Source organism: Egretta garzetta, unplaced genomic scaffold (assembly GCF_000687185.1).
Source record: "Egretta garzetta isolate BGI_Z169 unplaced genomic scaffold, ASM68718v1 scaffold594, whole genome shotgun sequence".
Lineage (NCBI taxonomy): Eukaryota > Metazoa > Chordata > Aves > Pelecaniformes > Ardeidae > Egretta > Egretta garzetta.
In genome coordinates this window covers 691,060-704,845 of record NW_009259578.1, presented here as the reverse complement: position 1 = coordinate 704,845, position 13,786 = coordinate 691,060, and the positions used below count along the sequence as shown (strand labels likewise).

Here is a 13,786-nt window from a genome sequence, read left to right as displayed (position 1 = left end):
GTGGGATGGCAGGGTTAGGTTAAAGGTTGGACTCGATGATCTTAAAGGTCTTTTCCAACCAAAGCGATTCTATGATTCTATGATAAAATTAGACAGCTTTTCAACTGTGGCTTTCCATTGCCTTTACCTAAAATTAGATTTATCTGTGCATATGCATGTGTGCATACATACTTTTTTCTAAAAGTACCTCCTGTATAATACTTTCATGCCTGTGTTTTTATTAATGGAGATGCAATTCTTTATCCTGGAAGCTGGTAGGCATTTGGTCTCTGACGCTGACAAAATGGACACTCGGGCAACATCAGTGCTGTGTGCTACTTTGCAATGCAGTGAAGCTAGCGTGGATGCTGAAAGCAAACGCTGTGCTGTCATTTCTTCACTGGGGGCTGCACATAGCTTCTCAGTGGTATTGCGACCCTCCTGCTTTTGGGACTTCCAACTAGTTTTAACTTCTGTCTGTGTGCCGCCCGTATATGCTGTGGAGCCATACGTTGGTAGCTGCTGTGGAATCAGTCTTCATGACACATTTGCACAATTTCAGTATGCCTGTAATTTATACTGGTGAAACTGTGTTCCTTGTCTCCTTCTCATAAAAGGCAGTTTTACTTGTCATCACCCTACTCGCTCCGGATACTAGTGTCTGAGTTGTAAGCAGTGAGGAACAGTCAACTGTAAGCAGCAGAGCCAAACTATCAGTAGAGGTACAGAGGTAGGTGTCGCAGTCTTTCTTCTCACAGTGGGATGTCCTATATGCTGGAATTTGTAAAAGATCCAGCTCTTGCTGAAGTCGCAGGACTTGAACCATGTAGACAATGTCCTTCTCTGATATCTGTGGTGTTTACCAGAGTACAGGAACTAGGCTTGTGGGTGAATCTGTCCTTGGCTGACTCTCTCACAAATTAGCTAGAGAGAAATAATGAAGACATGTTTAATGTTTAATTTCATAGTCTTCCGTGAATTCTCTATGAATTTAGCAGAAACAGTGGCCCACATATGTTTCAAATTACCAAGGTGAATAGGAGTCACCAGGGTCACAGAACCTAATCCCAAAGGACACGTCAGACTGGCAGAGGTCCTGGTTCTCAGACTGGTGCCAGAGGCTCACACCTACTTCATAAGAGTGTGCAGCAGTAGGAGGATGGAGGATTTCTCTAGGCTTAAAGAAATATTTAAGCCAGAGTTCAATGAAAAGTAGCAGACGGCTATTTCTTCAGCATGAAGACAGAGTTTAAGAAGGTTCAAGAATCTACTGTGGCAGGCACTTCAACAGGTCTTGCCAGTTTTGAGTGTTCATTTGGAAGAGTGAAGTTCACGGCCAGAAAAAAAGATTGAAAGGATTAATGGTGGCTTGTGGTTTTGGTTTCTGTTCATGTAAAAAGATTTTTGGATGAAGTTCACCCAGGCAGGTTCTCCTTAATTGGTGGATTATCTACAAGGGACTTTGATCAAGGTATACGGGATTGAAGTCATCTCATAGGGAGAACTGAAACTTTTACAGCAACAACACATCATTCAAATAGTAATTCTCTTCACCGAGAAAATTAGGTGAACAGGGGGTGCAGGAGAGGCTTGAGTGCAATTCTGATCCCCTGAATAGGCACTGTTGAAATTTCAAAGGACAAGTAAAAGGTGTCATAGCCTGGGAATTTGCAGGCAAGTTTGGTTGTCCACAGGTCCCTTCTTATGTACAGGATTTTGCACAGCAAAGTGTTTGTTCTCAGCTCATGCAGTGTTTGTCTTGTGAGGTTTACTTCATAAGGTAATGAAGGTAAAGATGGAAGCTGAAGTATGGGGTGTGTGCCAGAGCTTTTGGTCAGTCCTGAAGGTGAGGGGAGGCAGGCAGGTAGAGTTCAACGGTGGTTCTGGGAGGCCTTGCTGGGGCTGGTGGATCTGGGGATTGGAGTCACCAGCAGTGGCATTAGAGTCTTGTGGGGTCTCAAGGAGAGGCTGGAGCCAGTGGCTGTACTCAAAATGTGTGAGGGTCCGGAAGAGCTCAGAAATGTACCTCATTTAGATATTTCTCGCAGTGGAACTTCAGGATGGCAATGACAGCTCCATCTCAGATGCCTGTACACTACTCCACAGGTAAGGCAAGTTGCCATTTGCTGATATCATAAAAGCTGATCCAGCCAAAGCCAGAATTGACTGCGGTGTGGATTTGTGTAATCAAGCAGCTTTTAGTTACAAGAAGCAATGAAGCCACAGTGGTGTCAGCAGATTCAGGTGTTGAACGTCAGCCTGAGGTCATGTCTGGGTTGGTGGCTGCTCAGTCTTCAGACCTGTGAGTATCCCCCTGAGATACAGATTAATGCTGGTGCAATTAGCTCAGTGGGCTCACTCCACCTAGTTGCTGTGTAGATTTAAAACCGGAATGGTATGTAATTAGCCTGGGATCATGGGGGTTTCAAAAAGAATTACCCCCACCTGCCGTTTATGCTTCATTTTTCTGGTTTTGGCTGCTTTTCTTGTTTTCACATCTCTAAAGTACTTACTGCAAGATAAAAAGCTGTAAAACAAAATTAATCAAGCACAAATATGCATTAATGGCTTATTGCTTTTAAAAATGGTCATTGTGATCATTATTCACGAATATTATGTGTAGGAGTGCTGACGAACCAAAGGACTCCTTTACACTAACTCTGAATACCTTCAAATTCCACTAACAAAATGAGGGAAAGTATAAAAATTCCAATTCACTTTGCACAGGTGGTTGTAACATAATCAAGATCTGAAAACTGTTATTGATTATCTAGTAATAGGAAGCAGCTTGTACTGCAGCATTCACTGATAACTGTGTACTGGTTTGCGTTGTTTGCTTTTTTCTTCTTTTCAGTGTTTTGTTCCTGTATTCCACTTGCAGTGTGAAAACAGTGGCTATGAAAGCATATGGTAATCAGTCTGATTGTAACCTGAGTGAGACTGGATTTCTAGAGAGTAGGAGGTGTGACCACTGTTGTTAGAGCAGGTGGAAATCAAACAACATGGGAAAGATTTTATGTAAAAATTAAGAAGGGTCTAAATGATACATTATTTATTTTTACATAGGCTTCAGTGGTGCATCTCAGTTGGTTCATGATAATAGGATAATAATGCATTCATTTAGACAATTGAAAAATAAATTTTGGTATATTGTGCTATTAGATTAACCTTTTGCCTTAAATAACTGTATTTAACAGGAATATTACTGAATGTCAGGTGTTCTCAAAGCCTCTGTTGAGAAGACCACAAAGGTCTTAGCTCTAACTCTCCTGTCCTCATAGGAGGAAACAACCATACGTGTTGCCAGAGGATACTCAATTGGAAGAAGTAGGTGCTGGGTAAGGGCCTGTTGTTTTATGCAACTGGGTGAAGACAAGATGCAACAGAAGTGTTTTGTTTTATGGGTCTGTGTCTGCTTATGCTGTGTTTTATTTATAGGATATTATGGACAGCTGAGTAAGTTGGAGCAGAGGGATTTTGGTTTGGTCCTGCAGACTCTGGCCTGCCTTGAGAAGCAGAGGAGAAAGAGAAGTTGAGCATTGCTGTCACTCCTGCCACAAACACTTTAGCCCCCAACCATAAGTAACCCATATGGGACACTGCTAGCATCTTCATTTAATTATGTTGTGTCACTTGTGTTTCTTGTGAGCCTTGTAGTTTACATTAGGCCATTTAAGTTAATTAACTTGCTTTTGTGTATATTTTTACAACCTATTTCAATAACAAGCTTTCTACCTTAAAGGTACTGCTCTCAAGCAGAAAGTTCACATTTTCAATATAGGTTTTTGCTGATTTTGCTCGTTCTATAGTTTTCTCAATCTACTTGTGGGTTACCTAATTGCTTATTATAGAAACAAAATCATCATTTCACTTTTGAGTGTCAATGGGAAACATCAACATCTATTTAATGTACAAGAATATACTGAAATGGAAGGAAGGGCCTTTGGTATGTTGCTTCATTAGGCCTTAATGTGTTATTTGGCTACTGCTACAACCTGTAAGTGTATTATTCTGTGACATTAGTAGTCTATAGTTGTGGTATAAAAATGCATGATACTTCCATATTTTGGATGTATTACAGTGGCAATAAAAGACCTGTCAGACAGTTGGAAGTTGGCACAATTCCTACAACTACTGCTCTTAAAATGGTTGTCTCCCTGGAATAAATGCTGGAGCTATTAAACATTGTTGATATTTTAACACCATTATGGGGAACAAACAAAGAGAGCTTGCAACAGTGGTGTTATCTGGCATCAGAATGACAGGACTGGATAAAAATATGGTTACCTACAACGAGGTCCAAAGGAAGAACTGGCTCTAGGGCAAGGTGGTTGTCCAAAATGTTAGCCATGATTTTGCCACCTGTATTGCTTAGGAGGAAGCCTTGGTCAGTTGGCTTGCTGTTGCTGCCATTGATGGCAAGGCTGGGTTGTGGGATGCACTTTTGTTTCTGCAAGGAAACACAGTCATTACCCAGAACGTTGCTTGCCCCCAGCTCTGCAGAGAAAGTAGGGATCTTCATGTGGGTCCCGTAGGGAGAGGAAGGGGTTCAGATTTCCTTCGATTTCAATTTAGGATATTACTTCAGCAAGAGCAGTAATAAAGCCATGATGTTAATCTGTAATTTTTTGACCTATTTGTGTAACAGCTTGCTGCCTTTGGTATGGCTAGCCTGTACAACTGGCTTTCAGTTAGCTTAGTTTTCAGAAAAATAAATGAAGAAATGCAGTTTTTCTTATTTTGAGTGGAGGGTGCTATAACAACAAAAGCATCTTTGCTTGGAAGCAACCAACAACTTTAATAATAATAATCAGAGTAGAATATTGGCTGGGAGAACTCACATACTTTCAAAAGCCTATTTTATTTTTTAAAGATATTCTGGATTAAGACTTCCAAGTAAATCCAATTTTTGTATTGTAGTAAGACTGAAAATTTGGAGCAACAAGGATCTTTTCTAGCTTTACATTATGCAGGTTTGGTAACATGAACACCATTTCACACACACATGTTGCCAGCTAATAGTGTGTCTGACTGGATCCATTCAAGCTGGTCCATTGGTCCAATGCACAAGCAAACTGGTACCGGCAGAGCCTGGTTTGGTCTAGCACCTTCAATTCAGCGTTTCCACTGACATGAACCTGCTTAGTTTCTTCTGGGATAGCGTCGCACCAAAGAATCAGATACACAGTTTTGGTTACTGAAGTCTTATCAAAGTCTATACCAAATCAAGAGACTGCCTGAAAACACCTGTAATTTAGTTATGTCCATGAACATGCCATTCTAGTCAAAGGAGATAAAGTCACTACACTGGCCAGAGCCTCAGTAGTGATTTAGCTGACCAGCCATAGGCGTCTGTTGAAGGAAAGCGGAGTTGTGCTCCCTGGGGTTCACTGGCTGTAGCAACTAGATCTCTGCTGAATAGAAGAGCAATGCAGACACTTACTTTTAGGTATCTCTACCTGGAGCTGAATCATACCTACAGTGTGGTACAGGGAGCAGATGATTGATAAGGGAAGAATATTTTTACTCTGCTCAAACTTTTAAAGTATTCATTCTAAGTGAAATCAGAATTTGTTCTGCTTATCCATTCTTGCTTTTTCACAGACTGCCTTCTACTAAGCAATCTGAGATAAATGCGATGGTGAGGAAGAAAAGACTTTTGTTAAAACCTTAAACTCAGAATGCAAACAGTCAGCCAAGGAGGTCACGGTCACAACCAACTGACACTGGCCACCCGTGTTCTTACAAGTGAAGAGAAAGCCAGCTTCTATGTTGAACATGAAAAGAAAAAATTACAAAGCTGGTGGACTCGCTTGATTGGCCTGTTCTAAGCACCATGTGGTTATAACTTTCTGTGCTAAAACGTATGTCAAAGCATGAAGAAGGAAGGCTTTTACTCAAAGCTTCGGGTTCATTTTTGACTGATAGTTTTGGTGCTTTTGGTCTCCCCCCTGGTCCTATGAGTGTCTGCTGGCTTTTCAGAGGAATGGTATCCACACTGAGTCCTCCATTTTGATTTTGTGTGATATTTTTAACCAATACCTTGTAAAGGTGATTGATAATCCAGCCCCATATGTTTGTGCTTTCTTTGGTTAAGAATAGATCAGCTTTTTTTTTTTTTTAATAGGAAAAGTAGATTTATTGTCTTCTGTGCTAGGCACAAAGCACAGGCTCTTAGACTTCAGTGTGAAGTTAACTCTCAAATTCCTTGCCAAAGGTAGTCCTTAATGTTCAAAGAAGCTTTGGCCAGGAGTCCAAGCTGTTGATGTCTGTTTTATCCGAATAGAACTAAAACCTTTAAATGTTTTCTTTAATCATCTTATTCTTTGATCAGTGGCACAAGTAGTTACGGAAATTTGTATGTATCCAGGTGTTCTGTGCTTAGACTACGAGGCAACAAGGGATTTCAACAGTTTTGGTTAAGCATTTAAAGCTTGGAGTGAACATCAAAACCAAACCCTTGAGGGTCTGTCTTTCTTGCCTAAACATCTGCAATGTGCGATTTCCATTGTCATCTGGAGTACAATGAAGAGCAAGGAAAAACAGATAGTTAGCATTTGAGGTACGCAAAGATGGTTTATTTTATGTGGATCAGAGTCTAAGTATTTAATAAGGATGACATATAGTTGTCTGATGCAAGATCTGCTGCTGCCTTAAATTTTCATAGCTCCATTGATGTTGATGGAAGTAGGACAACACAGGCCTACTGAGGGTTTGCCTGGATTTGGTTTGTAAATTTGCCAGAGATATTAGCAAAAGATGTCTTTGTTATATGTGGCCTCTGCAGATTTTTACTTTAGTCTGCACTTAAGTCTGTGCATATTTGGATCCAGCTGCCCCAGTGACAGGACTGAATGGTTGTTTGGAGGGTGTCACTGTTCTTATGGGGAGAGACAACTCCACACCTGTATGGCACCCAGTTCTTGACTTTGCCTTCAGGTCTTGTTATCCTGTCCTCAGGAAATAGAGGAAGTGCTTTCGGAGTTGATCTTCCCTATTTCTAAGATCAACCTGATCTTCCTTGCAGATCCTGTAAGGGCTGTTCAGCATTTGCAGAGACATACTGTTCTCTCCTTCCCAGACTGACCATCACAGCTTTTCTGTTGAAGAGCTGGTTCTTCAAGAATACCAACTGCATTAAAGCTCAGGGCACTCTGGAGCACAATTGCAGTTTTCCATGGATTCAGTTTTACATCAGCTGACACAGTGGTGCAAGATCCCTTGTTTTCTCTCAAGGGATTTGAATTCCGGAAGTGTAATAATCCACACTCGATATACTTGATTTTGGTACGTCTCAGGGGCTTGCCAAACGTTTCGGCAGATTGTCTTAGGAACTTTTCTCCTGGATCAAAATAAGGAAGGGGGTCTTTCTGGTGGTTATCATCTTCACCAGGAGACTGAGAGATTTCTGTCTCTCTTCCCTTGCCCCCCGCCTCCATACCACAGGGAGTAATCTCTGTCTGTGTCCATCTTCAGTCCCTTCCTGATCATAGAATCATAGAATGTTTGGGTTGGAAGGGAACCCTAGAGGTCATCTAGTCCAACCCCCCTGCAGGAGCAGGGACACCACTAACTGGATCAGGTTGCTCAGAGCCCCAGCCAACCTGGCCTTGAATGCTTCCAGGGATGGGGCCTCCACCACCTCTCTGGGCAACCCGTTCACTACCCTCATTGTAAAGAATTTCTCCCTTATATCCAGTCTAAACCTACCCTGGTTTAGTTTAAAACCATTATTCCTTGTCCTGTCACAGCTGTCCCTACTAAAAAGATTTTCCCCATCTTTCCTATAGGCCCCCTTTAGGTACTGAAAGGCTGTAATCAGGTCTCCCCGCATGTTATGTCCAACTTGGTTTTTTTCTGAGTCACAGAATTCAGCTGCCTCTGCTTTTCTCCAAACCTCCTCCTGTGGAACCAGGGGCTTCAATGTGCTTGTCACATAGGCTGTGTATGGAAAGCAGTCCTTCTACTTGCCCGGGATCAATCAAGCCTTTCAGATGGCCTTCCTGTAAATGTGTGAGTAACTAAGAGCCCAAAAAGTTTAGCAGTCTCCTTTCAGTGGCTATTTAGTGAGATAACAGCCTTGTCCAAGACTGTGTAGAACCAGCTAAGCTGGAGTTACTTCTGGTAAGGAGAGCGTGCTTCACAGGAGGTCAGGGTGTATTACTGACTTTATTAAAAAATGACTGTCATTCCTGATACGTACAAAGCAGCCCTTTCTCATAATCCTAGCCATTTGTAACTGAAACTAGTTCCAGCCACCCCGTAAGTACTGTGCTAATATGCTGAGGAGTGTTGTTCCACTTGAATAAGTTGTCTTAGTCACTGTTTCTCCAAAAGGTTTTGAGATTTATATCCCAGAGAGTTCGAGCATGTCACGCTTGAAGGCACCTGAGGATAGAAGGTCCACACAAACAAGAAGGCGAGGGACAGTAAACAATGGAAATTAAAGTTGGATTGAGTGTGTGTTCAAGGCTTATCCTCTGTGGATGATAGTTGTGATAGCCCCCTGATGAGAGGAGATCAAGGGGAAAAATAACACATTGCTTTTACTACATCTGTAGAGCAAAAAGAGGAGCCTGATACATACCTTCACACATTATAGATACTGTAAAGGCAAGCTTCCTCCACAAGTTTGCAGTATCTGGAGCCACTGTATGGCCAGCTATATAGAGAATGCATCCTAAGTTATGCGTTGTGGTGAGTACCTTCCTTTATTGTTCCCCTGGTTTAATTTCCTGTGTAAAGGCTTACAAACTGTGGTAGCTGAGCTTTTTAGTTAACATAGGTGGTGTGCTTATTCAGAACTGAGACAACCTTTGCTTTAGTCTGTAGATCAAATGTGTATCTTTTTGAAATGTAGTTACACTGCTTATATATTCTACTTGTACAGAAAGTGAATACAGGCGTGAGTACAGCGTTAGCAAATAATCTTTGGAAATAAAATGCCCGAAGCATGATCCTGTTGTGAGGATTTGTGCTGTGTTGTGGTGCTCTGTCTAAACCTGTTATAACAGAATATGAAAAAAGACAAACCCGGCATAAAGAATCAGTTTTTAGGACATAAAGAATGCCATGAAAATTGGATTGACTTGTTGCACAGCATCACTATAGACATGAAGTAGGTACAATGTTGTTTCCTAGACATTTTTAAAAAATGTGTGTTTTCATGCAGATGCACTTTGCAACAATGCCTTTCTTCAGGTCTCCTTGATACAGAAATTGCTACTGCTATTTCAGACTCCATTTTTTAACATGCCTTTTCTTTGAAGTTGGTTCTGAAGGTCAGAGCTTGTTGTGTCTTAATCACTTTTCTGTAGCAATACTGCAGGCTATTACAGTCAAGGTACTTAACTGCTCTTTTGCCCTCTCTTGTACTCTGTCACCCTGTTGTGGTTTAACCTGGCAGGCAGCTAAACACCACACAGGCATTCACTCACTCCCCCTCAGTGGGACAGGGGAGAAAGAAGGAAAAAAAAAAAAAAGGTAAAACTCATGGGTTGAGATAAAGACCGTTTAATAGCACAGAAAAGAAAGGGAAAATAATACAAAACAAGTGATGCACAATGCAGTTGCTCACCACCCGCTGACTGAAGCCCAGGCAGTTCCTGAGCAGCAGACCCCCAGCCAGCTTTTCCCTTAGCTTATATACTGAGTATGATGTAATACAGTATGGGATATACCTTTGGTCAGTTGGGGTCAACTGTCCTGGCTGTGTCCCCTCCCAGCTTCCTGTGAACCCCCAGCCTCCTCGCTGGTGGGGTGGGGTGAGAAGCAGCAAAGGCCTTGACTCTGTGTAAGCACTGCTCAGTAGTAACTAAAACAACAGTGTGTTATCAGCATTCTTCATTCTGCCACAAGACTGCAGGACCCATCAATGAACAGAGCATGTTGGTTCTCGTTTTCTGGTAGTTTATTTTACAGTGTCACCTCCTCCTCTGACAGTGTTCTGAAATCTTTGTCTTCTGGCCAGTCCATGACCACTTCCAAGATTCCTGGTCAGCCAGGGTTTCCTATTTGAGCCTGTTGTGTGATCAGTGCGACCCACTTACTCCATGTGGCATCAGTTGCATGGTGCGTAGAGGGGACCTTCCCTTTGAACATCCAGCCCAGCACCGGCAGTCGGGTGCCAGGAGGAGCTGTGCTTCAGTACCAATCACTTCTGAAGCAGCTCAAACCCCTTCATATGCTGCTAATATCTCTTTCTCGGAGTGTAGTGGGCCTCAGATCCTCTGTATCCCTGACTCTAAAACCCCAGGGGTCAACCTCGAGTCTCCCCTGATGCTTTCTGCCAGAGGCTCCAGGTAGGGCCTTTCTCTCAGTGTGTTACCAACATTCTTCTCATCCTAAATCCAAACCACAGCACTAGACCAGCTACTAGAAAGAAAATTGACTCTATCCCAGCCGAAACAAGGACAGACACTAATAATTATCTTTCTGTACACCACATGGGAAAAAAGGGTGGAATTCAGATTAGGTTTGTATTATAATCCTTATCTAGATTGAGCCCTCTGTTTATGGTGAGCAGTAAGAAGTTGTGCTGAATTTGAGATGTGTGTTTGCCTTTTGTACTTGTGAATCAGCAGTGTGAGTAACGACAGTTCTCAGGAGAAAAAAAAAAAAGGTAAAACCCGTGGGTTGAGATAAAGACAGTTTAACAGGTAAAGCAAAAGCCGTGTACACAAGCGAAGCCAAACGAGGAATTCATTCACTGCTTCCCATGGGCAGGCAGGTGCTCAGCCATCCGCAGGGAAGCAGGGCTCCATCATGTGTAATGGTGATTCGGGAAGACAAACACCATCACTCTGAACGTCGTCGTCGTCCCCCGCCCTTCCTCCTTCTTCCCCCAGGTTTTTATTCCTGAGCATGGCATCATAAGGTATGGGATACCCCTTTCGTTAGTTGGGGTCAGCTGTCCTGTCTGTGTCCCCTCCCAGCTTCCCGTGCAGCTGGCAGAGTGGGTCAAGCTGAAGACAACCCTGACTAGTCTAGTCAAAAACTACTCAGCAACAACCAAAACAGCAGTGGTGTTATCCACATTCTTCTCATACTAAATCCAAAACGCAGCACTATACCAGCTGCTAAGCGGAAGATTAACTCTATTGCAGCTGAAACCAGGACACAGCGCTCTTTGAACAACAGGCTGTCAGTGATGGGTTTGAGATGCATGTGTCTTCCTCTCATCAAAGAGCAAGTGCTGATAATGCCCCTCCTCTGCCCATCCTCAGTTTGGGAATGGTGGTAGACAGGGCAGGGCTTGCGGATGGAGGGGGGAGATGGCAATCCCAGGGCTGGTTTTTCTTCCCCAGTTCCTTGCAGGACATATTTTAGTATGGGACAGCAAGCTAATTGGGACAGTTGGCTAATTCTTCTTTAGTGTTTTCAGTGAGTGAAAAAGTATTTTTGATTTCTACATGAGGGTGTGTGTGGCATTTTTTTGATTTTTGGTGGTTTTTTTTGTTTGTTTGTTTGTTTTTTTTTTTAGGTAAAGTAGCTATTACCGTCCCCTTACTCTTCTAATCATTTGTAATTGTGCAACAGAGTACGTCTGGTTACAGGCTTAATGATCATTACGCAGTAACACTTTAAATAGTGTGACTTAAATATTCTCTCGCTTATTTTATTTGGTCTCCTAAAGAAAAGTGAACAACCTTTTTACAATGATGACTTTGCTAAAAATAAATGAGTTGGCTTTCCTTGCTGTAGCTACCGTATGGTACAAGGGAGAAGTGAAAGTTGAAAGCTTTCATTACCTCAGATTCAGGGTCATTTCACAGGTGACAGCCTAAGAAATGTTGATACACACTAAGAATGCGTTTATTAATGGGACTAATGCAGATACAGGGACAAAACTGTCTCATGTTCCACAACCATAAGGCATGTTAATCTCTTTAGTTGATGGATTCTTAAATGAGCAGTTTGAGTGAATAATTGGGTTGCTCTCTTAATCCTTAGTTTGAAATACGAATGAGAAATGCTTTGATATTTATATTTGCATAAGATATAATGTCTTCTAATTGATTTATTTAATACTTTTGTGTTGGCATAATTGTTCAGTATGCTTGTTCTCTATGCTTTGGAACGAAATTATAGAAACAGAAGCTTAGAGTTTTACACTTTCTTACACAACTTTCAACTGCCTAATAAGAAGGTGAGGAGGCAAACGATACTTTTGTGAAATTGTATTATTTCCATTTTTGCTAGCTGTCACATTTCTTGTGGGAAGGCCCTCAGCTATTGCCTGACATTGCTGCTGGGGAGGAAGATGCGCAGAGATGTCATGCTTGCCTTTCCGATTGCCCTTTTACACTTGTATTTATGCAGTCCTCTTACATTTACTTGTGCTATAAAATCCTTAAAATCAGATGTCTCTTGATTTTTTGCTATGGTAAGCAGGCAGAATCAAGACTGCAGACTGGACAGTGAACTGCAGGTCTGATAGCACCTTCCATGTTTTTCTTTAGTCTTGCTGAAGCTAGGTATTGTAAGATACAATGTCAATGACATTTTTTCCTGTTTTGGTTTGGGTTTTTTTTTGTTTTGTTTGGCAAGAGGCCTTGTCAGTGTCTGATTTTCCATAATAAAAGAGAATCTTGAAAAATTCATAATGTTAAGGTAGCCAGTGATCACATGGGTAGGGTGAGACTTCTCACTATATTCCCCAAATGTAAAGGTTAGTGCTCCTGCTCACTAGTGGATAATGCTGAATTTTCTGTTTACACTGCAGGGTTTAGCAAGCAAGAACATAATTTTCAACACATCACGGATTTACAACAATGACATTCAAAGAAGATTCTTCTTAAAGCTTTCTACAAGAGTTTCTCTTAAAAGTTGGTTGTGCTGGGAGGGTTAGGAGCTTCAAGCAGGCTGTGGCTTTTGTCATGTTTCATGTTGGTCTTAAGGCAACCTAGTGTATAAGTTAACGCAGTTAATAAGTTATTGCTGCTCTCTTGCTCTGCTGCACCTGGTGGTTTTAGCATTGTTTTCTCTTGTCTTTTTCTTTTGTTTCTATTTATGGCAGTGTTTCAATATTTGTTTCTAATTCACTTTTTTCTTCATTTACTGCTGAGCTATTTAGCATTAGCATTCATTTTCAAAATGCTGTTTAATTCTATACTTAAATTGCAAAATTTCTACAGTTTTCTGAAAAATGAATTCAGGCTGTCTTATTCAGCTCCGGTGCTTCTTGTAGTTCCTCATTTTCCCAACGTAAAAGATTGTGCTCTTGTGTGAGAGTTCTAAGGTTGGTTTGTCTTGTTCTCAGTTTTCCAACTTCTATGTTTTAGTCTCAGAACAGCTCTTAAGTCCTTTGTACTTGCTGTAAAACTGTAGATTTTGTAGACCTGGAGCTATAGAAGTGGGGAAAAAATGAAACATATTATGGGAAAAGGGACTTTGTGTACGTATTACAGTCTCTTCTCCTGTTATTGCCTGGATAGATTGATACCAGTTGCTGTCAAGTCTTTCCTCTGTGAATTCCAGTTTTATTAGATTCTTCCTCAGAGTCTGTCCCACATCAAAATTAATCTACTTCCATTTTTGGTTTTCCTTTAGTTACGGATGGGAATGATTGGTAAAATCCAGCGTAATGCTGATTATGCTTATACCATTGCACTAATATGATTTATTCGTACTTTGTAAGGGCAGGCTTTTCTTTTGATCTTTTTACTACAGTGGATTTATAAGTTCATAATACTATAAGCTATTCCAGTTTCTTCTGTATCCTCTAGGAGACCAAATGTTGAAGATTTTTTTTTTTTTTTTTTTTTTAAAATTTCCTGGGGTTGCTGCCCTTTTTGTACCCCCCCGC

At 41.4% G+C, this 13,786-nt stretch overlaps 1 protein-coding gene across 1 annotated transcript in view; it reads right to left on the bottom strand.

The window, feature by feature from the left end:
• The window catches only part of UGGT2 (UDP-glucose glycoprotein glucosyltransferase 2), a 207,786-nt gene extending 200,368 nt beyond the window's left edge, over positions 1-7,418 (bottom strand). Inside the window, exons 1-3 of the mRNA XM_009637705.1 lie at positions 7,044-7,418; positions 4,271-4,429; positions 1,008-1,156 (exon numbers count right to left, since the gene is read on the bottom strand). Coding sequence (XP_009636000.1) covers positions 1,008-1,156; positions 4,271-4,429; positions 7,044-7,418 — 683 coding nt within the window. The remainder of the gene's footprint in view (positions 1-1,007; positions 1,157-4,270; positions 4,430-7,043) is intronic.
• Positions 7,419-13,786: the final 6,368 nt, after the last annotated feature.